Source organism: Papilio xuthus, unplaced genomic scaffold, assembly GCF_000836235.2.
Source record: "Papilio xuthus unplaced genomic scaffold, Pxut_1.1 DF827461.1, whole genome shotgun sequence".
Taxonomy (NCBI): domain Eukaryota; kingdom Metazoa; phylum Arthropoda; class Insecta; order Lepidoptera; family Papilionidae; genus Papilio; species Papilio xuthus.
This window is the reverse complement of record NW_013531188.1, coordinates 4,513,939-4,540,949: the sequence shown is the minus strand read 5'-3', so window position 1 is coordinate 4,540,949 and position 27,011 is coordinate 4,513,939. Positions and strand designations below refer to the sequence as shown.

Here is a 27,011-nt window from a genome sequence, read left to right as displayed (position 1 = left end):
ACTTAATAACGAGTAACTATCTTTTACACACAAATATAAATTACGCCGTGCTATCAACGGGTAGACGCCGTGCAAACAACGCGCCTATAATCAGGTTAGTGGATTACGTGAATAGCATTATACGAGAAAGCGCTTAAACACTATATCTATTACTTTGAGATCACATTCAGAAGTCAAAAAAGGGATGCAATTATGGTATATAGAGTTGTATCATGTTGGTAAAAAGTAAGATGAAACATAGATAGATAAATACACATTTAGACTTGCCTGGGGTTAGAAAGACAAACAGAGGGGTAATTTTTCTTATTTATTATCCAACCTGAATAGCTAGAAAGATATCGAAGATTGAATTGTTTGAAACAACCAAGCCGATTGCAACGACAACGTAGGGACTGCTAATATAAAAAAAACAACAACATATTATATTCCGTCGTACCTTGCTAAGCGAGAACTCGATAAACGAGAACTTCTATGAGCCAGAGTTTGCCTGGTCCTGATGACGACCTCCACAAGCGAGAAACTCGGTTTAGAGGGAAACCTCTTTAAGCTATAAAAATATCGCGATACCTTGATCTTTCGCTTATCCATGTTCGATTGTGTTGTTTAGAAGGTTTGTTAAATAATTTTCACCTGGGATGTATGGGTTTTGGTAGCCGTAAACGATGTTATTAAGCGGTAGCTTTTGTAGATGGTGTAAGTAGGATGTGTGATGGTGTTGAGGGTTTGGGAGTGTTTGTGGGGGAGTTGGGGGTAAGGATTTTGTTTACTCCTTGAGCTTGTGCCAGTCGGCGATCTGTCGGCGCGGCGCGGCCTGCACCTCACGCCAGTGATGGCGCGCGCTGCCCGTGCCAGCCGCACCAAGCTCCAGCCGACCTATCACCTGTACATCATTACAATGTTATTATGAGATAATATCGTCAGTATTGAGAAGTTACACGTGATTTATTAGCCTTCATTTGCGGAAGATCAGTGGATAAGAGTAGAAAGAGGGAAAAGGTACAGGATCACACTCCAAAAATTTAAAGTCGACTTGTTTAGCATTTTATACCACTTGCTTAAGAATATCAAGAGGGCATGTGTAAAATCGGTAGTTGTAATAAATTAAGCTAGCTTGTCTCGTTCTAATGTAAAATTAAAACTCAACGGAGAATCTCAAGTCTTGATAACCAAAGCTGTCTTAGCAGACTTGTGCCAAAGAACCCACTGCAAGTGAAGGACTGACGCGTAGCGATATGCCCCGTGTACCTTCTGAAATTGTAAGACGTCACAAATCTCACGCTATAGATATTGGTTACCTCGTTCTTGGTGACGCGATCCCAGTCAAGCACGAGCAGCTCGAGGGAGACGTGGTCGAGCGAGGCGCTGGGAGCTGCGGGCACCTCGAACACGAACGACTCGTTGAAAACAGGGTTCAGAGTGCGCTTCTTCACGTGAGTCTTCTTCTTTGCGATACGCTGCCCGTTGTACAGCAGGTACATCTTCACGTATCTACAAATGTACACGAAAATACAAATGTATTATGAGTAATATGTATGGGTCTATTTCTACTAAGTGATCATATTAATGCCAAAAAGACTCAATACTCCATAGAAAAATTGGCCGTGAAGATGTGCTAATTGCTAAGTCAAAATTGCAAAAAGCCGATACTTTGAAATGGAAATACGGAACACGAATTGAGAAAAAAACGTAGGAATTAAGTTTAGTTGTATAGAAGATATTGTAACTTACGGGTCGGCGAGTCCGGTGACGTCCATCTTGGGCAAGTTGCGGGCTTTCAGCAGCACGACGGTGAGGCGCGCGGCGGCCGGCTGCCAGCACAGAGACACCAACACCTCGCCACGACCCACGCTGCGCATCTAACATACACACAATAGAGTTTCACTAATGGTACTGCTTGTAAATTTATTTTACCGCCTTTCTTTCTTATACTAGTAACTACAGCACTTTGTACTATTTGGATTCTTAATACTCCTTTTCTACTAAAGGACTAAGAGCGAATGTTATTTTTACGAACAGTTCTAACCAAGCCAGAGGAAATGGAATTTATCTTGGAGATAGCAGTCTACTACAGAAGAGGTCTAAGAATATCCAAGTTGTTGGTAGGCTAGTTAAGTTGTATGCGGAAAGTTACCTTGAGGCTGCGCGGCTGTATCTCGCGGCAGAGGGCCATGGCCTCACCGCTGTGCAGTTGCAGTCCCGACAAAGGCGACACCACCTCACCGATTATCTCGTCGCGGGAGTATCTGAAAATAAGTTTCTTGACATCAGCAAATATACGATCCGACCGAGATTTTAGATTAAAGGTAATCAGTGTAGCACGCAGAAAACCACTGTTAAATTAAATTAATTTTGGTTATTACTTAGACATTTTTAATTAGAATCATTTGGCGCGAATGGTGCGCTTTCGTTATAAAGTCCAGACATTTTAGTAAAGCTAGTGTTACGCCAGTACACCGACACAGTGTCAGATTTTCTTCCTAATATTACATACTAAATTTACCGCGTGTTTGCCTACAAACACATTAACCTTCTTCTTTTTCTCTTTGAAAAAAGAGAGATACAAAACAATAAGTAATAAAGTGTCAACAAGAACGATGGCTTTCTACTGTCAAATAGTGTTTGTACTGACCTATCAAAGCTGAGGACGACAAAATGCAGCGTGATGGCGGCGAGCTGGTGCGGCGCGAGGCCGTAGAACGTGAAGTCCTCATCGTATACCGGGCAGCGAGTCTTGCGGACCACTCTGCAAAAGAGAGAGACAAACATTATCGTATATCTATACCATCACAGAATTATAAGACACAGTTAGACCAGTGCATACAGGTTGTCATGGTTAACGTTGAATTGTGTCACTCTACGCTCGATTCTCACTGCGACTATTAGGTTAGATAAAATCTGTTAGGTTAGGTTTTCTGAATCATTACTTTAATGCGAAAGTAACTCTGTCTGTCTGTCCTTCTTTCACACTTCTATTGGACCGATTTAAATGAAAATTACACAGTACACAAATAGTCTAGAGCCTGAGAAAAGACATAGGCTACTATTTAACACGAAAAAAGGGTTGTTCCGATATAATAAAAAGATCAGTAAGCCAAATAATATTGTATTTTGAAAGTTTGTGAGATTACCTTGTCTTGACCTTATGCTGTTTGTCGGGGAGCAGTTGCAGCTTGACGTAGGGGTCGGGTCCTGCTGGCTCACGGCCCGGCAGTCCTTGGCAAGATACCACAGACACCACCAATGCACTCTTCTCCTTCTCATACCTTTAACAGAGAGAAATTAATTAGGAACTAGGTGAAAAGTTAATTTGTTTAGTTACCCGAACTTGGACAAACCTCTATAAGCGAGATATTGTCCGATCCTGACGGATGACCTTCATAACCGAGAAATAACGTAATGTAAACGGGTAGAGAGAAACTTCTAGAAGCGAGAAAAATATTGGAATTCCACCGTCGGAACAATTATATTTAAATATACTATTGTCTCTATTTTTTCAAGCAGAATGAGAAGGATGACAAATTATTTGTATGTGTGTTCTGACAATGAACTCTCACATTTAAAGTGATATCGATTTGTTCCTCCGTAGCTATGAATAATAAATGGCTTACGGATTTATCCTTGACTTAATTTACATTATATTATATACAATATTTTGTTTTCTATCTTCGTAAATATATACATCTTTCAAATAAGAAAGCATTTTCTTGTTACGTAAGACATAACTCTTAGCTATATCAGCTTTAATAGCCTCGTGTAGACAAGGAAGTGGGTCACCTGACACGCCGCCCATTGTGTCCCGGGCTTTTAAGACATTTCATTCAATAAAAAATAGTGAATATGCACTTTTATATTTAAGAAAGAAAACAACATCTAATCCTATGACATTTCAAAGAATACGAATCAAATGTTTACTCAATCTTTGAAATCTTTCAACACGTAAAATGTTAAGTGTTCGAGATGGAATTTTCTACCGCGATTTTGCCATCACCGATATAACCATGCAAAACCAGATTTCTATCTCATTTTTTTATAGGAGAACGAAAGTGATGTCAGATTTAATTCATAACATAATTTCCGCTGTTGAAACTGGAAAAATAAATTTACACTCATTTTGTTACCTTCCCATATAAAATGAATCATATTCCTTACTAGCACGTTATTACTACGAGCCGAGTATAAAACTCGGAATAATGTGACATCTAATATTCAATGAAAATGTAACATTTTTCCGCATACTAAAAGCCTATTACGAAGTATCTTACGGGAACATACGGCTGCTTTCTTATCGAAAATAATGATATTATTATACATGTGATTATAACAATCCATGAGTTCATAATGAAATAATGGAAAACGAATACTACTTTATTTTGTAGTTTTATTTTAAACTAGCTGTCGCCCGAGACACCGTCCGCGTGAATATATAAAAAAACTTAATTAGTGTAGCCTGTGTGTTTTGTGTATTCCGTGGACTGCGAAACGAACAAATAAAACTATTCTAGACCTAGAAAATATCCACCAGACTAGCCACTACATGCTACCGACGAGTCCTTGGATACTTTGGACATATTGCCCGGAGACATCCCGACAACCTAGACAAATTGGTTGTGGTCGGAAAGATAGAGGGTAAAAGGTCACGGGGTCGGTCACCTACCCGCTGGTCCGATCAAGTGCAGGCTATATTGGAACTCAATATCACGACTGCCCTGAGACAAGCCTAAGACAGGACGGCGTGGAGGCAGCTGGTCAACACAGCCGTTAAAGCATATCAAGACAAGTACGACCTTCAGTAAAGAAGAATACGAAGAAGAAGGAGTGTGTTCTTTCAGACTATATTCTATACGTATGCCAAATTTAATCGAGATCCGTTCAGCCGTTCTAGAGATATCTTCAAGCACCCATCCATCTATCCACATCACATCCATCTAAACATTCGCATTTATAATATTAGTAAGTGATAGCTTTTCGGCATAATTGTTAATTTTAGAACGGAATGAATAATACTTTATACGCTATTGTATCCACGAGCGTTGTCATCGATAAATTTCGCTGAAGCTGAATTTCATATTTAGATTATATCGCGATCAGTTTGATTAGATTAAATCCGCTTGTGTTATATTACATACGGTTTCAATAACACAACAACATATAGATGAATTTAATATCAATACTTTTGTATAACTTAGCAAAGTTAAGGAATTGCCGCCTTTGTGGCGCGTCACGCTGGTACGGCATTGGTGTGGCATCTCTCTAACAGTCTACTGTTACAAAACGTAAAAGATTTTATGTAGTAAAAGAGATATAGTTTATTGTAGACGAGAAGTACCAGACGAAAAAAAAACATTTTTTTTAAATAGCCTGACGTTTACTATTTTATAATTAATTTCAAAATGCAAAGAGGTTTCACAGTAATTTACTCATCTACAAAAAGGAATTAAATTACTATAATAATATTTAAACATATCTTACATTCTTTTGATGTAACATTTGTTATTATTATTGTAATAAATTGAAGTTTTTTGTTTTCTGTAAAATAAATGAGAGTTATATTGTTTTGTTAGAAAATAAATCAGAGCGTAGCGAGATTCGTTTCTAATAATCCGATACGCTGGAATCTTTCTTGTGTTTTCAACGAAATTAAACGAAATCCAATTTGGAGGTGATGTTGTATTATTTTTCAAAAGTTTTTCCAGGAAATTCGTCTACGAAACCAATTTCTTATTTATTGTAGCTGTAGATGATCCTGTACTGTATTAAGTTTATTAGAAAATAAGATATAATAATATACACTCACGCTTAAACAAGTGAACTTTCTTTAAACTGTTTAAGCACCGCATCCATAACCACATCAAACGACTTTTATAATGCGTACTGCGTTCCGGAGGCCTAATTTAGCCCCCTTTCCTTCCTACCCTTTTTCTTATAAGGAAAGGAGTGAAAGTGGACTTTCCGGATGAGAGGATGCATGGAAATGTTTTCTTTCTGTAAATCCTCTCCTCCGTCGATTAAAGGTAGCCAACGCATATGCAATTGCGTATGTCTATGAGCAACGGTCACTTTGCTATTTCAGCGATTTCAGGTGACCGCTCGCTCGTTTGCCACCTTATGATATAAAAAAATCTAAAGAACAATATAACTCATGCCCCTGACCCGGAAGAGTAGGCAGTATTATACATTCACTCTCATTTGCGTATCATAGAGAGGGTATTAAACATGTTAATCCTTAACTTTAGTTTCTAATTGCAGATTTGTCCAACGTTATTATGTATAACAAATTTCAAAATAATTGTACATTATCAAGAGTTGTTTTAAAAGCTTTTCCTCGTACAATAACGACCCACCCTGTAAACATGTTTGGCGCATGTGGGCGAACTTACCGCGAATATATTGATTTTGTATCCATTTACTGTCACTGCCCTGTGACACATCACCACATATTACAATAACAAGCCTTTATCAAACATACTAGCTGTAGCCAGCAACTCCGTCCACGCGGAAATAAAAAAAACATAACTATATGTATACCAAATTTCATCGAGATCCCTTCAGCCGTTTCGGTTATACCTTCAAACATCCATCCATCTATTTTTCCATCTAAATATTCGCATTTATAATATTAGTAAGATTTATGAGAAAAAATTATCCGTAGATACTTTTCGTAGACATCATTATTCGTAGACACTTCGTAGACATATTAAATTAATTTAATCTTTAAAAGATACTAAATAGATATATCTCTTGTAATAGTCGATATTAACGTGACAAAACATTCATACAACATTGTCATGACTCATACATAAAAAAAAACTGAGACAAAAATGTTTTGAACAGATTTTCGTCACACGAAATCCTATTTTACGCCTACTTTCAAGGTATGTATTTTGTTAAAGAAATGTTATATTAATTAATCTATAAAAAGAATTGTATTTAATGGTATTCAGTAAATAATACGATAAACTTTTCTAATTCAATGAGTCTGTAGTTAGTCCGTCAGTATAGTTACGTAATTCGATATACACCGGACTGACGACACAGACGGGGCTGAACTAATCGACTTTACTGCTATTGGATTATGTGACGTCACAAGAGATGGCGAACAGGTGCCTCTGAATATACGTTAACGTCACAAAGATGTTATAGATACAGTTATCTTGATCCAGGATTTAATTGTAAAGATATACAGACGCTAGATGGTGCTTTAGTAGAAATCATCCTGTGATACGAATTCATAAGAAATGATTTGGAATTATAGTAAAGTCTTGGGAACCCTACCGTGCGACTGCAGCGATTTGGGGTCGATTTTTTATATTATTTAATTTTATTTTTAGTTTGGTTTAGTTTTAGTATATAATTTATTTAATATAGTATTAATTAATTCATTTATTTTGTAGTGGTTAGTTATTTAGTAAGATTATATTTTAATTTATAATTAGGTTAATGATATTCTTCTTGGTTGAATAAAAATTTTGCCATTTCATAATGTAAAAAATAGTAAGGTTTCATTAACATCCATACAAAAACATATATTTGTCTCGATTTTTAGAGTTCCACATATCAAAAGAAAAAAACGGAACCTTGATAAGATCACTTTGTTATCCAACTGTCTGTTAGTCTGTCAAGACCCCTTTTTCAAAGGGGCTTGATAATACGAACACTTCGGTGTTCCCGCTGCTCGTTTGCTCCCTTCTGTTATAAAAAAAATGTTTTGCATGTTTTTAGGAAAATTACTATAATTGAAAGACGGTCATATTTTTGTAATGATCGTGTTAAATGACTACGAAGCTTTATATTTAGTTAAACACAGAATAATTTAGTTAATTACATTGGGGCAAAAAAATAGAGTAATCACAAAGAACGGCTTAAGTGATGAATTGGAAAAGGGTTGCCAGTTATTATAAATAATTCGAAATTAATCCTTTGCACGAGGCAGTATATAAGCCTTTCTACTAGAGACTAATTTTAAACGTCTATCTTCAAACGAGTTTTATTCGCAAACGCGCGCAAAATCCAAGCTCCGTTATGAAATATTTAAAAGCGTTGAAAAGTATTTAAATTCTCGAAATTCGTCGGAAAATTTTCAATTCCAACAAGATTCATATGCATCGCAGAGTGAATACGTTTAGGAACTTTCACTTCTAACTATTATTATCATAAATTTTTAAATATATTAACGCCAGTAAGTAGTCATCATCATCTCACTATACGACCCCACCGAGGGACCGGAGCCTACCCTAAGTTAGGAATGACTAGGCGATAGTCAACCACACTGACCGAGGGTTGGTTAACTTCACGCATATTGCATCGCAGGTTGCATCACGATGTTTTCCTTCACCGTAAGAACTTCGGATAAATGTACATATGGAACACGAGACACATATTGGTACTTGAAAAATAATATTTTGTTTGTACTCACCGTAGCTTGAAATGCAAGTCTCCAAGTCGTCCGTCATTGTTTTCTGGTTCAGTTGGCTTGACCTTCTCGGTAGCAGCGGCGTCGGCGAGTTCCTTGCTCAGCGGGAGCGGCTCGGGAGCGGTCGGGGTCTGCGGGGACAAGCCACCCGGGGACAGCTGCAACAACACATAAGAAAACCTATAATATACTTTTGTATCCCATTATAATGACTATGGGTAGTCTGTGTATTTCAGCGATATCAGATAACCGCTTGCTACTTCCACAAAAACAAATGCAACCGTATTTCGTTCACAAATGTTTCTCCAGCATAAATAGAAATGTCTCCTTTTTGTATTTTTTTCACAATACTAATATTCGTCGAAATAATAATCTAGCTTTTGAAAATAAGCTACTGTTCCATTAAAAGCAACTTTTTTTTACTACAAAAGGATTTTTTGCCATACACATATAATTTTGATAAAAAGTAAACACTGAAAAATATGCAAGAAAAACTTTACTGATATTCATTGCTACGTTATTGCCATCTTATTTTTATATAAATGTTTCATCAGTGGAAACTAGACGGTTATAACAAAGGCTATAAGAGCAAGACTAGAAAGTTAACATCGGGTACACCTCGTTGAAACCACCACCCAATCCTCACCTCCTTAGTGGTCGGCAGTTGAGGTTGCAGCTGCGGTTGCGGTTGCGGTTGCGGTGGTGATGTAGCTGGAGTGGGTGCGGCGGTGGGCGAGGGCGACTTGCGCAAGTAATGGGTGGCGGAGCCAGGTGAGCGCACCGCTGTCGCACGCCGTGGAGGCTGGAACACCAGCGCCTTGTCCGGACCGCGTTTACCACCTGAAGTACACTTTAGTTAGGTATAGAGGACGAAGATATGTCTACAGTAAATATAATTGTGGTAAAGGTTCACATTCTTTTATTGGCACCAAGACATATTCAAAAAAAAATGAAGCATAAACATAGTTTGAAAGCAGTTAAACATAATAAGTTTCAGATGGTTAGTCGATTGAAATAGAAAACTCCATGAAATTGCATAGCTCTTTTACTATAAATTTAAAAATATCTCCGAAAGAGCTAGCAGCTAGTATTGTTAATTAACATACTGCTGTCTGCAAAATATTATTAGGGCTGCTATTATTTCTTTCTAGAACTACGAGAGTATAAAATAAATGAACACTATACCTAGTTTGTGTGCGAGGGTTGCGCGACGGCGGGCCACCCAGCAAGCCAGCGCGGCCAGCATGGCCGCCAGCAGCCCTGCCGCACACACCACAACAGCCCAGAACACGGAGCTGTGCCACTCGCCCGCTGTATAAAAACAAAATATAACCTTTAAAAATGTAACTGGTTTCAGTGAAACCTTGCTGGTACATTACTTCTTCAAGTTGTGAACCCCTTTAACAAAATATAGGTTAAGTTTTCTTTAACTTTAGTAGTAATAAAAGTAGTGTTTTGTTTTGCAACAAATCACCTTATAGGGCAGTAAAATGTTCCCATAGCCTCGAAATAGGCCGTCAAGCCGGCTTCAATATTAGGATAGGCTTACCCTCTATCACGCTGCCAATGTCACGCCCCGCCGGGATTGACAATAAACACGCTGCGACCGCAAACATGACGTGTTTACCGTGTTCTTAACACGGTCAATGTAAATAAGACTACGTTTTCAGTTTGATCGACTACGTGTTCGTTGTGTTTCGATTGATTTTATGGCTTTCAAAAAAATTTAAAAAGAAAAAGAACAGTAATCTTTTATTTAATCTGTATTTGAAGTAGCAAAAAAAGAATCCTAACATTTTTCAGAAGAAAACAACTATTTAAAAATCAATGATCGCTGTCGACCGCAGAAGTTTTCCAGACTTAATTCTAACCAACAATATTTATAAATATAAAACATAAACTAGAAAATCCGACAGAGCTTTATAAATAAATCCAAAATAAATTTCTTGTACAAAATATAATCCACTAATGTCAAATATTTTGACTTAAAGAGATATAACGAATACCCTCATGAGACTAAATAAATCACTCCGGGCTTCGTATTTTATTTAGGTAAAGATTCAATTTATCTTCAAGAACCTTTTTCACTCGTGGTCTATTTAGGGGACTCTATTTATCAATGTTGAATATATGCTACTCGTATTAATACGACCCTCCTAAAATACGACACTAATATTACCTAAATAAATACCTATGTCAACTTAATTAAATCTTACTACTATTATAAATCATTTGAATGTTTGATGTTTGTTAGAAGGTAACTCAACAGAATAGCTGTATGGATCTCGTTAAAATTTCACATAGATATGGAAGTCTAGAAGAACACATTGGCTACTAAACAAGTGTTTTATATTATGCGTGGACGAAGTCGCAGGCGACAGCTATTTTATAATAAGAATGATAAAAACAAAATGTACTATAATTATTTCAGGCAATGTTAAAAAATACGACACAAGCTAGAAACAAATGAAGACTATATTAAAATTCCTTATCAATTTACACTAGAAAAAAAGTTAGTTTTATTATGTCTATGATTTTTGTCTCTACTCTCTTTTTAACTCTACTCAAAGTGAATATAAAAGATGACAATATGTTTCTATACATCTTTCTTCGTTCTTCGTTTCTACATATCTTTATTCGAATACCTACAACTTAATATTTTTATCATATAGGCTTTCCACGCTATAATTCACGTCCATACAAGTTCAATAAATCTTGTGGGTTATAATAAGCGATTGAACTTCAATAAATTATATTAAATTCAAACAAGAAAAGTTCGCTGACTTGCATACGTAACTTTGTTATCTAGGTAACGTCACTACAAAATAGCATATTTAGAATTCTTTTATACAAAAACATTTTATTATAAGCTTATTAGAAATATGTATTGTAAAGTTTGAAAGCTTTTGAAATAATGTGGTTGTTAAAAATACTGCGTAAAAAGTCATAGAGTTATTAATTAAGCGCATAATAAATACTAAATGTATACTAAGGGTGGTCACTTTAAGACTCTGAGTACGGGAGTAAGGTAGGTATACAAGAGTTTAGCTGTTACCTGCTACTTATGTAGGTATATATTTACAATAATATCGTAAAAACACTTTAAATTGTAATTAAATTTAATTTGCCCAATTTATAGAAATTTACCGTGAAATTAACTAAACGTAATTGCGTCGTAAAGGACAGTTAAGGATTTCATTTAAACTTAATTGATAACTCTAATTTCGGCCGAAGCCTTATTTCGCTTCTACTAGTTTAAATTAAAAAGAATTCGTAGAAATTGTGGAAGAATGCTTATGAAAATTCAACTTTCATCACAAGTTAATTTAAATAAATCAATATTTAATACTAGCTGTTATCCTCGACTCCGTCCATGCGGAATTAAAAAAAAATATAGCCTACGTGTTCTTCCAGATTATGTTCTTTGTGTATGCCAAATTTCATCGAGATCCAGTCGTTCTGGTACCTTCAAACAAACGACCCATCCATCTAAACATTCGTATTTATAATATTAGTAAGAAAAGCATATTTAAAATAATAAATATAATATAAAAAATAAAAACTATTAATTATTCGCACACAAACTAAAAGTTCAAAGTATTAAGATAATTTAGTTTTTATCAACAACAGGGGTGTATACGATAAGTGTCAATAACACTTTATCTCGTTTACTTTGCCCTCGTGTCATGAAGTACGTCATTCAATATGACCCGGTTTACCCGACTTCATCTCAACACTAAAGATCACTTTTAAACATTATTACACAGTAAAAAGTATTTTTTTAATAACCTTCAAGAAAACATAGAAATACAGTAAATCTTACTAATATTATAAATGTATAAGTTTAGATGAATGGATGGATGTTTGTTAGAAGGTATGTCTAAAACAAATCAACAGATCTAGATGACATTTGAAGATGTCAGTCATCTAGATGGTTTGTAGAACATCTGAAGAACACACAGGCCACTTATTTTTTTTGTTTTACTTTCACGAGGACGAAGTCGGGAACGACAGTAAGTTTCAAATAAAAGTAAACATCATCATCATCATCACCTCACTATACGTCTCCACCGAGGTGCTCGGAGCCTACCCTAAGTTAAGGGTGATTAGGTGTGAAAAGTCAACAGAATGCTAAAATTCAAACACATGTTTCAATCAAGAATTATTCTTAATTTTTAGGGTTGCGTACCTCATAGGAAAAAAACGGAACCCTTTTTGGATCACTTTGTTAGTTTTCTTTTTCGTTGGTTTTTATCGTAAATGTATCGATCATTACTGAAGCGGTATTTAATATCGTTTAAATATAAATTTGCCATTTTTATTATAAAACGCTTTTGTATTCCGTTTGAGTGAGCATAAAAATTTTCAAGTGGGTCAAGCTGAATACTTCGCGTTTATGTTCCGGGCGAGCCGGGACTGTGCTGGGCTGCTGCCAGATAAATATACCTCGATAAATATACTGAAACTGTGTTCTAACTATTGTTTTCTTTAATTATCATACAGGGTGTCCGGAAATGACGTGTGCAACGGAGTACCATAGATTTTTTTGGTCGAAAATATGAAGAGTTAACTCAAATTACCTCTATTCAAAAGAAATCTGTGGTACTCTGTTGGACACGTCATTCCCAGACACCCTGTATATGTCCTTTAGCTCATAAAAGTGCTACAAATTAATTGTCATTAATTCAAAGAATAAAATAATTAAATTAAATGATAAAAACTTTGACTATGATACAAAATGCCTCAAAGATCCATTTACCACAGACAGGTCTCGACCCGTAACCGTGCTACGACGTAGACGCTCTACGCCGCCCACAGTGCATAACGAGTAATGACGTCTAACTACGCAGCGAATTTACCATTTTGCTTTAATTTAATATGATTTTATTACGTATTCAGAAGGTTATATTTTAAGCAAATAGTAAGTAGATTATGTAATTATTATTAATAATAAGCCTGTATATAATTGTCGCCTTAAGAGTCGTTTTGTGCTTATAATCCCTTACACCAGATGTCTCGAACTAAGTCACATTCTAGACCTAATTTTAATATTATACAAGTGGAAATAAACCAACACTTGTATTAAGATTGGAAGCAAAAATACTTTTAATTCTGGATTTAAATCTTTCCTAAAATGTAGATTTATTAAACTCGTATCTAAAAGAAAGATTTGCATCTAATTGCCTTTAAGAAAAACTGATATTTCTTAGTAATTTTATTTTAATATAACTTCTATTATAATCCAGAGCAGTTATAATGAAACTTTTGATACGATTATTGTAAAAGTTTGTGTAAAAAAAGTTTGAGCGAATATTTTTACGAAATTTTTGATTAATAAAATTAAGGTCAAAAGTAGGTTTTAGATAATGACAATATAAGTTAATCCTTCGAAATGAAATTCAGATGAGTATTTTAATTTAACATAAAAAAGTCACCTGAAATTCATTATTTTATATTTTTAACTAGCCATCGCCTTCGACTTCGTCCGCGCGGATAATATAATTAGTAGTCTATATGGTCATTCAGATTATGCTTTACAACTATGTCAAATTTCAGCGAGTTCCTTCAAGCTATTTTGGAGATACTTTCAAACAAACTATACATCCATCACATTCGCATTTATAATATTAGTAAGATACTAAGAATTAAAGTCTTTATAGCGTGTAATTTTCTCAACAAACGACAGAATTCTAACACTGAGTTTCCACTTCCATTCTATTTATAAAAAACATATCGTTATCTCTATTATTTTCAATAAGTATGAAAGAGAAACTCGCACTCTCAATTAAACCCAATTATGTATAAAAAATATCTTATAATACACTATCTATTTATAAAGATGTCATTGTTAAAGTTTGTTTTATTTTACATTTTTTTTCTGCTTCAACTTGAAACTCTTTTTATGATAGTAGAGTAAGTACGTCTGAGAAACAAACGAAGCTCAAACAAACTCGTAAAACAAACAATATTATTGCCGTTTGCAAACGAAACGAGTTAAATTTTGTTGACCTTGTTTAGTTGAATTATATTTAGTTAATATGTATTCATATTGTCACAACCTTTGTTACAATGTTTTTTAGAAATACTAACGACTTAACTTCTTAGTATTGAAGTAATAAATATTATATTTTAAATTAGAACACACAGTTGCAAAATTTCAAAGATTGGTCGAGTAGTATCGGAATTCATCCGACGTAAAAAACACATTTTGTAATTTTACGTTTAAATGAATACCTCACGAGTGTTAAGTTTAAATTCATACTATGAGATTATTGTACCTTTATTTAATTCCAATAATATCAATATCAAATTTATAGGTACCTAAACTACAGCACAAAATCTAGGCGAGAAAGGGAGGTGTTTTGTAGAGTTCAATTCCTAGTTTTGTCACTGACAACACTAAATGAAATTTAGAAAATCGGCTCGCCCTCAGCAATTACATCTAGATTCTATCTTACTTCTTACTAATATTATAAATGCGATAGTTACAATAATATCGTAATCTTGTGAAACATTTGATCGTTATTTCACGTTTGTCTTTTGTTTCACTGTCAATTTACCGAAAGACAGAAGAAAATGGACTCAAAATCGATGTTAATTTTAAAGCTACGTAGGTTGTGACTATGAAGGGCAAGGCCGCCATTAAATTTTACTGCTTTTAAGATAAATATCTGAGCGCACTTTACGAATAAATGAAGATAAGTAAGTTTTAAAAGCGTTTCGGAATAGTGAAAATGTAACTTGATTTATATTTTACGACTAGATATTTTAATGTTTTGTCTATTGAGTTAATTTAAGCATCATATCTTGGTAATATCATCCCTGAACTGTATTCATGGGCACAATTTCTAATAGTATTTTCTAAAATAAAAAGTATAAATAGAATCCATAGATAAATATAACATTTAACAATGTATTTCCAAAGATAACAATAATCGCAATATTGAATAATGTGCCAAATACCAGGCCAGAATTTTGTAAATAATTCGAAACAGAGAAAAAAAATTACTCAAATCTCAAACATTACACTTAACTATTAGTTTTTTTTTTATTAGAGAAGGGGGCAAGCGAGCTGCGTGAATACCGAGGTGATCAACGACACCCATGGACATCTGCAACACCAGAGGAACTGCAGATGCATTACCGGCCTTTAAAGAAATGTTATGCTCGCTTCTTAAAGGTCCCTAAGTCTTGGTTTGGAAAATTCGCTGAGGCCAGACCGTTCCTCTTTGACTGATTTAATTCGTTTGTTTTAAAAAAAATAGAAACTGCATTGAGTCAGGAAATAACCAATTACGAAATGAGACAATAGAATCAGTGGGAGTTACGTAGGACGCGTTAATTTCAGAGCGGCGTAGTGTTGAAGTCAGCAGTTAATATTGAAGCAGGAAATCATTAGCGAAGTTGCCATCTAGTGGATAGAGAAATAAAACAATAGCTTTACTAAGCCACGTAGACCAAAACGTCGTATAAACTTTACGGTCTTAAAAACTTTAGGGTTTTTTTTAACCTGTATGAGAGTATACAATAGTTTAGTTGAATATTAATTAAAAAGTCTAGATAAAAGCATCTCTAATGAGACTACAATTATGGGAGAATATAACGTATTGTGTTATAATCAGTTTGTCACTAATCTTGTATATCCATCGTCAAGTCTTTAGAACAGACGAATATTGTTAAGCTTATTAATTATTATTAATTAAATGTTATCAACAGTTTTGCACATAATCATTGGAATTAAAATTAACAGCCTCTAACAATGTCCAAGATTGATAAATCTACTTACGATATATTAAGAAGTTTTCTCGTGATTGACTAACAAAAAAAAGTTTTGGTACAGAAGACACACAGTACTGTTTGCTACATGACAAATGTTACTACCGATTTTAGAACAAGTCATGTTGACTTACCATGGGTTTCTGGGGCTGAATATCTCAGTTTAAAACTCTGTTATCACTTTCAAAGATAGTGACAGTGATGACGATAAGTTTTATCTAGAGATTTTAGTCTGTAAAAGCCATGGTTATAGATGTAAAATATCGTAGAGACATTTTCAATCATATATTTTTCAAACAATGTACGTCGTAATACAAAAGCTAAAGTTGTCCGTAACACGTATTGTGTAACTTGAAGCCCGATAAGTAAGGCTTTGATATTGAACACCGCTGGAGGACGGCGACAGGAATGTTTTCTATTATTACCAACAAAATGGCTATTGTCAAGTAGGTAAATTAAATTGCGTAATATTTCATTCATAAATCAATAGATTGCTTAATAAACGTTCTTTTTTTAACAAAAGATATATTTTTTATTTATTTTTTGGTTAAAACATCAACGATGATAAAACACTCTAAATAAGATGTGAACGTTTTCTCGAACTAAGGAATCCTTTAACTAGGATTGTGGGTCCAAAATAATACAATAGTCAAAGAATTCTTACGTCTGTATCAGCTTTAAGAAAATATATTTAAAGAAAAGATTTTTATAAACCATAAAATAGATGAAAATTATATTTGTTACATATAAGACAAAAGAAACCAAATTTTTTTACTTTAACAACGAAACTGCGCATTGTGATTAACTCAAAAGCTAAACAGATAAAATATGTTAAAACAAAGACAAAATAGAGTCTAAAAACGAACTACGTGATTAAAATGATGAAATTCAAAATTAAGAATTCAGATTGAATTACGAAGAAAAAATAATCCATAAACAATATACTTACAAGATTCGATTGGTGCGATATCTGGACCATCATGAGGCATTAACATCTTCATTGTTATAGCCCCGGGCAATACGCTGCTAGAAACCGACACTTTGAATACTTTTCTGACCGACTGGTATAAGAAAAATCCTATTTTCTCAATAAGTCAAAGGTGATGCGAGCTGTTGTCACTACGATATTGCACTATCGATTAAGCTTTGAAATTGGAAGGTACACGCATGCGCGGTACCAACATATAACGCATGCGCGGTGAACAGCCTTTTCTAAGCCTGCCTCAAGTACGGAAAGACGTCATTTGACAGTTGACAGTAAAATATTCTTATACCCACCGACTCACTGTCTTTCAGAACACCATAGATATACTCTCTAGATATAAAACCAAGCACAGATTAGGGACCATAGATATTTTTTGTTAATCTTTCTTATGTTTGATTGCTGGGTGAATGGATGGATGGTTGTTAGAAGATATCTCCAGAACAGTTCAACGGATCTCGCTGAAATTTGGCACAGATGTAGAATAAAATCTGGAGGAACACATAGGGTACTAATTTAGTTTTTATTTTTAACTTCGCGCGGTCCGAGTTATAGTAAATATATAAATAATGCGCGTAAGGTTTGAATGAAAAACTAATTATAACGGTTTTATTATAAATTAATTTTTTTATTGAAAATCGTAAATAAATTTACATAAAATATTAATAAATATTACATCACGTGTACAAGGTATTCTGGATGTAAGTAGCACGGCGACTTGTGTACTCGTTTGTATGTTTGTGTGAATGTTTGTTTGTGGAGTGCGATGTCTAGTATCCAGCCAGCTCGGCGAAGGTCGAGTCCATTTCGTCGGCCAAGCTCTTGTAACGGTCCTTGTTGATGCCCAACTCGTCTAAAGAAATAATTATTTGTTAATTAGAATTACGTCCAAATATTTTTTTTATTTGATCACATATAGTAATATACTACGCCTTTGATATATTCAAAAATATATGCTTTAATAACTAACCTACAAATGTAAAACACACATAACCTAAAAACCGTACAAAAGAACATAGATTAATATTAAAAAAGAGTAAAGAATCTTTAAGAAATCAGTTAAAATAGACAAAGAGATGTAAATTTTAGTATAGAAATATTAAAAAAAAATGTTAAGTACTTGAAGAAACAAAGTAAGATGACGTGGTCTACTTATTACTAATTATAACCTCACTTTTTTTCAAATTATCTATAATGAAATTGATGATAGTTATTAATATTTTAATTTATTAAAACATATTAAAGTTGAGATATTTTTTTTTAAATTATACTTTTATTGCTAAGCTATTAATATTTTTTTTAAATAATATTGTTTATAATGTATATATTAGATAAAAAATATTATATACCTTGGAAGAAATGGTCCACCACGGTAGCGTAAGCATAAGACATGTTAATAACAAACATAAAAAGCAAGGACTCCTATACTAAGCGATTTCTAAAGGATCGTCAGAAATATGATCAAAAAGTCGACGAATCCCCTAAATATCAGCACAGGAGTTAATATGTTAGTTTGAGACAGAATATTATTTGCATTGTTGAAAGACGGCTCAAAATGAATTGCTACTTATATATAAATTGGAAACTAGTATAGAAATACATACATTCAGATATCGTGTTCAATTTAAAAAAAAACTCGAATTTATGTTATCAGTTTTGTTAAATTACAAGAACGATTTTTTACACGGGAAACAAATTTTTAATTCGTACCTCTTCGGAAGTACGCAGAAATACACATAATCACGCGGAATACACATAATTACGCAGAATTGCACATAATTACGCAGAATTACACATTATTACGCAGAATTGCACATAATTACACGGAATAATGTGTTATTTTTCAGTAAACAATAGATAATTTAAACGAATTAAATTCAGAGCCACAGATTATATATCCGGAGGTATGTAAGATCTTTGGGTAGATGTATTTTTTATGAGGACAATATAAAGGTTGAAATCTTAGTAACGATGTCTTAAACTAAGTGCTAAAGGGTCGTTAGTATCCTGTGAGCTCGGCGAATGTGCCATCCAAGTCATCGCATATCGCCTTGTATTTCTCCTTTTCGTTGAACAACATGTCTGTAAAATTGCGGTAAATAAATGCGAAGAGAATTAGTGCTGCGGAACTGAGTAACCCTGAATATGATAGACAAAGGTATTATGGATAGAATGACAAGGTTTTTTGGATACGTTCAATTAGAATTTTTAAACAGATTAATAAATTTTAATTTTTATATAGTTTCTTGTTTTACTTTATTTATAACGATAATTAAAATGTCTTGAATGTTATTGATTTTTGGTATAAAAAAAATAGGAAAAATTATCTCAAATATCAAGAGCATTCAAGAATTTTCGTGATTTTAAAAAGAAATCAATATAGTTATTTTATTTTAATTAGATAACATCTAAAAGTCTTTTAGCTTTTGCAAGAATTATTTTAGAAGATTTATAAAGCACGTTACATCAGACGAAAAAGGGTTACATCTCTTAAGCGATTTCAAAATTCATAAGAGATGCAACTCTTTTCAACAGAGGGATGGATTTTAGTGACGTCATACCTTCGAGCCTGTCGACTTCCTTCTGTAACTTCTTGACGGTCTTCTCTGCGTATTCAGCACGGGCTTCTGCTTCCTTCAGTTTCGAGGTGAGGGTCTTCAGCTGCTTCTTGAATTCTTCTACGCGCTGGTTGGCCTTCTCTTCTGATACTTCCAGTGATTTGAGGGAGTTACCTACAACCTGTGTGGTGGTAAAAGAAATATTTAGAAGGGATATTAGGTTACAGTAAACTTCGACGTGATGTAATTTAATGTGGTTAAGACGTAATGAAATGCTTAAAAATTATTAATGTCGAGATACGAGTACTTTTCAGCCATAAAATTAGTGGTAACATTTTTATTAATTCTTACAGGAAAATCAACTTCAATCTAAAGTGTGTTTGTGATATAAACGATATAGTACTTGTTCTTCTATATTAATTAGATAAAGACCGAGTACAAACCTTTAATTCCTCCTCAAGTTCTGAGATCTTAGCGTCACCGGACTTGACGCGGTCCTCAGCCACTTCCAACTCGTCTTCAACGAACGCCAGCTTACGAGATACCTTCACATACAAACAACAATTTAGTACGTCAAATTTACACCTAATTTCGCTAAAGCGGAGAAATAGTTGGCCATATACATCTGCCAAAAGTCATGGCTGTAGATACGTTGTCTTTATAGACAGAAGAGGGCCAGAAATGAAACGGATATTTCCCTTTCCTATATGTACCCTACTCCACCACATTCACTTTCCTTCTCTTCCACTCCTTATTAGAAAAGACCATTAAATTTCACTGTGTCAATTAGCTATTATCAAAGTATCTAACCTCGTCAGACTTGCCGTCAGCGTCCTCAGCGAGAAGACGCGCTTCCTTCAGCTGGTTGGTGAGCTGGTCCATGCGCTCCTCATCCTGTTGCGCCCTGTTCTCCAATACCTTGCACATGCTGCACACACACATTTGTAAGGATAAGTACACATTCTTTATGGGTGCTGCTGTAATTCGTCTACTTGACTTTGTCTAAACTGACCGATAACCATGAAAATTAGTGTGACATGTTTGTGAAATCGTTGGATACTAAACAAAAAACACCTTTACCGAACAAGTTTGACAAAAAAAATTAAAAAAAAAGAAGAAGATACAGTATAAGAAACTAAACAGCGGGCAGCGGTTACCGGTTGTTCTCGTCAGCAGCCTGCTGTGCCTCGAGCAGTTTCTGCTGGGCGGTGCCGGAGCGCTCCTCGGATTTCTCGAGGTCCTCCTCAATCTGCTGCACCTTCCTGTTGAGCGAGGCGACCTCCGCCTCAGTGGCGGCCAGCTGCTTCTCCTTCTCTTCCAGGTCCTTGTTCGCCTGCTCCAGCTTGTTCTTGTTCAGGATCAGGTCCTCCTCTACCTGGGCGAGCTTCTTCTGGAGCTCACGGACTTCCTCGTTCACCTACAAGATAATTTGTTTATTAGTTATTTTATTTGTTAAAATAACAGTTTCTGAGCAAACGAAATATTTCGTTCTGTTTTTCACTTTAACGTAGATTACATGGAGTAATAAGTCTTAAGTTGCAAAAATAAGTTTTTTAAATTATCCCTCATTCAGAATAAAAATTATTTACCACTAACTAAACTAACCGAGAAAAACTGCCACAGAGTACTTTGACAATTTCCTAGTGTTGATTTCTCGTACTAAATCTACACTAAACAACTGCCTTTGTAACCGTTGGCAGTAATACTGATTTGTATGGCAAGTCGTGAAGTCACCTTCTCTGCGCGGAGGTTGGCATCCCTGGCCTGTTGTTCGCAGGTATCCGCCTTGTCCATGGCATTGTCCTTCTCCAGCTTCATCGCTTGCATCTTCTTCTTGATCGCGTCCATGGTGGCGGTTTTGTTCTTTCTTTACGGTCCCGATGAAATATACGCCAGCTACTGGCCTGAGAACAAAAGAATCAATAAACTTTGAATTGTTAGCTATTTATTTGCAGGAAAGTTATCAAATTAAATTATTAGCCTTGTGATCCGAGTATTAATTTATGTTTTGCTCATATAAGAAAACATAGAAATAACTAAATTTTAGTGTTTGTTAAAAGTTATTGATGTTTCTAAACTTATCATTTACGTCCTGGTAAAATTCTTTAATTAAATAGAATAAAATACCTAACCTAAAGTTCATTACTTCCGATTTGATTTCAAATACAAGGAACCTATCTTTCTAAGATTAATTACTATTTATTAATTACGTAGTTTCAAATTACATATCCAATAATTTGTTTATAAAACAGTTTAAAAATAATCTTTTGTAACCGAACAATTCTTACACGCTTGGCTTCAAGCCAATACAATAAACGCAGGGCTGCATCACTAAAGATCGGTTAATCCTCGTGGTATTAAAAAGTAACCTATAATAAACTTTATATCTTGCGACCCAATTTACTCCGCCCTATAAAGTGAGGCTATATTTTACTCCACGATCGAAAGGTGAAGTTCGTCGTTTTATATTGAAAACGAAACATGTGCCGTATTTTCGTATCATTATTTAGTAATAATTCATAATTTAATATAGAACCATTGTAATTTACACAATAGCTGAATTAATGGAAATTAATGAATGTAAAGCCAAAGGAACATTTATGTTTACAGCTTGTCATTGAAAGAAATGATGTTTTGTGTCAGTGTTTCGGCAATGGAAGCCTTCTTTAATATTTATTGTTAAAAAAAGTCCGTCTGACTCAACGTTGGTGTCTCAGGGGTTAAGCCCTTATACTTGTAATCTGCACTGTTTAAGTCTCGCCATATATCAATGTGGTTTTCGATTTATATATGTACATTTATCCGACGTTCTTACGGTAAAAGAAAACATCGTGATGCCATCTGTACAGTTCTGCGTAGAAAGATATCTGTGAAGCCAACCCTGGGCCAACGTGTAGTGTGCTGATGATGAACACTTTCATTCAGCACTCTAAGTTGAGAATTATCTTAGAACAAATAAGTATTTATATATTTGTCTTTGCTACGTAACAAATTTTATAGGTTTAAAAACACGATATTTTTTTTATAAACCAGTATGTTTTAACGAGGGAGGAACGATTGCAAAAATAAATGCCAGAAGAGATGACGCTGCGGTATTTCTGGCCAGTTCTCAATCGTTGCCTATAACGTTCACAGAAATAACACACGCTCCCGCGCAAACTAACCTAACAACTGCTGAACTGAAACCGATATTGTGATATACATGATAGGTTTTTCTTCAGTCAATAAAATATATAAATTAATCTTTATTTTACAACTTGTATTTCAATTGATGATAGATTCTCGTACTTTTATGAAGAAAGCTTTCGATTTCTAAAACGAACAATATGCAAATAATGGTTATTTTCACAATGGTTACAAAAGTATTGGCATTATTTATTTTATATTTTATTACAATATATGAAACGGTGGTTTGTAAAGTACATTTGATTCAATTTGATTATCATCGGATTTATTCACACCGCAGGATTCCAGATAATCGGGATCCCAACTGACGTATGTTACAGATAAAAAAAAACTTAACGGCCATTACGTATTGTTTCAATATTTCATTTTAAAAGTAAATTAAATTTAAATCAATCGATTTTAACACATTAATATATAACGATTTATATATTATAAATGCATTTTATTATGTGTGAGCTGTCTACTCCCGTCCCAAATTGTTAGTTCGCGTTAGATGTTTGATATCTTGCCAAAATATCTTCGGCCACTACTCAGTCACCTGTTGTCAGACTACACTAAATTGCTGATAAAATCCAGACATTTACGTGTTGCTAGGAAAGTAATATTTCCCTTAAAAATATATAATATATATATATAATAAAACTTAAAAAAAGGTTTTTTAGCGTTTTCTTTATGTCATTGTCGATGCATTAATTCATGAAGTTTAATACTAGGTTTTATTTTTTAAGAATGGCCACGTGCTGGTCAAGTGTAGACTTGATTTAACTCCTACTTTTGCTTTATTTTCGTCCAGTGTTTTAACGTATTAAAATTTAAAATACGTGTCCTTGACCATTAGGCAAGGCATCAACTTTCTGTTTGTCTGTAGTGGCATTACGTTTTTGCGACAAGATAATTAAAAATTTAACGCAAATTGAATATCTTGTTCGTACACATATCAAATCTAAGTTTTAAAATAAATTATCAATTTAATTTTGAAATTAATAAAAGCAAAGTTTCTTTGCTGTATTTAAGTTAAAATTATTATAAAATATTATAATATATTCTGACTTTAACGATAATGTTACAAAAAATTAAATAAAAAAAATAATGTTATAAGTTTTGAAAAGTCCTTAATTCTTTAACTTCAGATCAAAGATTCTTAAATTAAAAAAATAATAATAAAATTATAAAATAATTAAAAAGTATGTTAATTTCTACGATGATGTAAGAAACATTCGAATCCGCTACGATCTATGTTTGGTATGCGTTATATTATCTGTTGCTGCCGCTGACGTCGGCGAAGTTTTAACTGGACCCAAAATATCGTAAAGGCGCACATTCCATGATATATTCGCCAGCGTTCTAAATAAAATTTGGGTAATTTCTTCACGCTGTTAAATAAAAACTTTTTATTCATTCCGACATGCCGCAAATAGGTTACATGGCAAAAGCGGGGCGTGCGGGGGCCGCGGGAAACAGCCGCGCGGGCGGGCAACACTATTTTCAGCGAGGTCGCGCGCGCGCTGAAATCCGAGTCACATCGTAGAAAAACTTAGCACCTGAACTTTTATCACTGGAATATTCTTTAGCACTAATATACCCACACTTTTAAGCGAGCACACCACAAGACGCTTCCAGTTTGGATACCGCACGTCACAATCGAGGGTCACTTGTTGCTGATGGAAGAAGTTGAGGTTATCCGATACGAGTATCCAGGCTGGAGGCGGCGGGTTGCGGGACTCACCTCACGAGCTGTTCACACGGCGGAGCGACACGCACTGCGCCCTCGCGTTCTCTCTGCGCGCCGCCGGACTATTTTCGGTGCCAAAAATCCAAGACTTGGATCAGCGCGACGGGTGGCAAGAAATCCCGTTGTCACGCTCGCACCCGCGCAAGCGCAACTATTCTTGCAGCTTTCTCATGAATGATCAAGTTTGAAATCAATAGATGGAGACTTAAACAAACCTCAGACGAGAATTGCATTTCTATCAAAGTATGACGTAGAGTAGGGTGGGATCTAAGCTAATTTAATGCAGCATTTTTACCACATCATGACCTAGTATGGAGTGTGAGCTTAACAAATTTGACGTATCACATTGTAAGATGTTAAGATCAATGTCAAGTAAGCAATTTTTAACGGTCGATTCCATTTTAATTATATAGAGAAAGGAGTACAGTTTTCAGAAAAGTTGGGACCCGATATCATATTGAAGGAATCATCATTAAGAAAAGCCACACCCAAAATCTATGTGACTGTCTACTATTAATAGTAACTTTTATTACTGAAGCTGAAAATTAATCAGTTTGCAAAATATTATCTAGTCACAAGTGACCGTCAGCTAATTTAACAATGTATTTTAGGTGAAAGAATTTGTTTCACGTCGTTATTTTCAATGTTTTCCATTGGACCGATTGGATCCATAGAAAAAAAATCCCCATTAGGCCGATCGTCGTTTTAAATTTGCAGACAATATTAAAACTGCGAAAGGTGATGTGTCGAATCGTTTTTAAATTATTAAAATCTTTTCTACATACAGCGTGACTAACGCCCGTAACCCAAAGGGGTTGGCAGTGACCTCGGACCTCCATTTACCGCGGTCCTGACACACCTCTCTAGTCTTTCCACATTCATACATTTACGCATACGTGTCAGTTTCTTCTAATTACACGCATGTTGTAAACATGATCTGAGCGCTGTTTTGCGTTACTGTATTTGGTCAGTTCTACAAACTGTGTAATGCAGTCGTATGAGCCTCATTAGAGATTAAGCAAACAGAAAAAAATGCGTTCCAACTATCAATTTTTTTATTCGAATCCACTGTCACTGCCAAATTACTACACGTTTAGACTAGTACTATACGTTTTGCGGAGGTGTAATTGAGCTTAATGCCTGGTTTACATTATGCCGGTACAGTAAGACAGTTGCGTTAAAAAACAGCACTGGCATAATGTAAATATTAACTGGCGCCAGCGATCCAACAGTCCGCCATGCCAACCAAACCAGGCATATTACTGCATGGGGAGTCGTTCGATTGCTTTCCCAAATTTCTCATGACGCTTATTATTTTTTCCAATTAACTATTTACTAAAAGAAGTAAGACGGCGTGGAGGCAGCTGGTCGACACGGCCGTTAAAGCGTACCAGGACAAGCACGACCTTCAGTAATGAAGAATACGAAGAAGAAGAAGAAGAAAAGAAGTAAAATAAAACTCTCATACATTTTTTATAAATGTATATTTCATCAAGTTGGAAAAGTCGCTTGAAGCTGTGACGCACTTTGTTGAATAAAAAAGCTACAACAGTTTTATCGAAGCAAAATATTAAATAATTGTTACTGTAACGGATCGACTAACGCTAAATATACAAACTTATAACTACAAGAGAAAATGGTGTAATGCATTTTGTAAACCCATTAGAATTGGTAGTGCGACCTTGAATTTCCAGTTTCAAACAACGGGTAAAAAACTTTTTTTTTTTATAGATAGGGGTGTTTTTTTTCTCCAGTAGAAGTTATAGATAACAGTAAAGTTCACAGCTCTTATTAGTATTTAGTAAAATGTTCACTTAAAAATTGTTGCTATCAAAATTCCATTCTAATCCTTAATATCTTTCATCTCGTTTATAAATGCCTGATAAAATTATGAACTAATCCAATTCTTTTTTAAGTTTAACATTTGCATAACATCGATTTCTCATGTTCTAAAAATATTCATAGAAAATTGTTTAAATATTACAAAATAGGATATACGAAGACCTTAATACTATCCCACTATTGCCATAAGAAAACTTGTAACATTCAAAAGCATTTCATTAATACAGATTATAGAAAAATGTAACATTTTTTTTTAAAAGATACGTTTTGACACTGGCAGTGGTTAAACTAAATCTACCCACAAAATTTAATTCAATAATTGAAAATGTACTTCAATTATTATTTTGAAGTTACAAATCGACATATTTCTTAAAAACATATTTTTTTTTCGAATACATTTATATTTTCATAGTCAAATAATACCAAAAGAGTCGATGTTATACTTGTGTAGGGCAAACTATATTTGAGCATAAAAATACCTTTACATTTGAAATTAAATGTATTTATTTTAATTTTTACCAAATA

The 27,011-nt window shown here is 34.5% G+C and overlaps 2 protein-coding genes across 4 annotated transcripts; both read right to left on the bottom strand.

The window, feature by feature from the left end:
- Syt4 (Synaptotagmin 4) lies at positions 1–17,369 on the bottom strand. Its single transcript, XM_013314261.1, has 10 exons — positions 17,136–17,369; positions 9,596–9,721; positions 9,057–9,250; positions 8,414–8,568; positions 3,129–3,263; positions 2,630–2,743; positions 2,132–2,243; positions 1,729–1,856; positions 1,296–1,488; positions 1–880 (listed from the first exon to the last, which is right to left on the bottom strand). The coding sequence occupies exons 1-10, from the start codon at positions 17,185–17,187 to the stop codon at positions 764–766; spliced, it is 1,326 nt and encodes a 441-aa protein (XP_013169715.1). The 5' UTR covers positions 17,188–17,369; the 3' UTR covers positions 1–763.
- A 400-nt stretch (positions 17,370–17,769) lies between these two features.
- On the bottom strand, positions 17,770–24,745 carry Tm2 (tropomyosin 2). Of its 3 annotated transcripts, none has more exon segments than NM_001311911.1 (7): positions 17,770–18,021; positions 19,730–19,907; positions 20,170–20,271; positions 20,537–20,654; positions 20,884–21,143; positions 21,461–21,630; positions 24,639–24,662. In NM_001311911.1, coding segments are annotated over 6 exon segments (855 nt in total). In that variant the 5' UTR covers positions 21,575–21,630; positions 24,639–24,662; the 3' UTR covers positions 17,770–17,938.
- Positions 24,746–27,011: the final 2,266 nt, after the last annotated feature.

Coding starts and splice junctions, on each gene's coding strand:
- Syt4 (XM_013314261.1), bottom strand. CDS start 17,187: ATGAAGATGTTAATGCCTCATGATGGTCCAGATATCGCACCAATCGAA. Junction 8,569..9,056: donor AACTGCCGACCACTAAGGAG/GTGAGGATTGGG, acceptor GTGTTGTTGCAG/CTGTCCCCGGGTGGCTTGTC. Junction 881..1,295: donor ATCGCGTCACCAAGAACGAG/GTAACCAATATC, acceptor AATGATGTACAG/GTGATAGGTCGGCTGGAGCT.
- Tm2 (XM_013314450.1), bottom strand. CDS start 21,574: ATGGACGCGATCAAGAAGAAGATGCAAGCGATGAAGCTGGAGAAGGAC. Junction 21,144..21,460: donor CCAACCTCCGCGCAGAGAAG/GTGACTTCACGA, acceptor ATTATCTTGTAG/GTGAACGAGGAAGTCCGTGA. Junction 19,251..19,729: donor GGAAGTCGACAGGCTCGAAG/GTATGACGTCAC, acceptor GCAATTTTACAG/ACATGTTGTTCAACGAAAAG.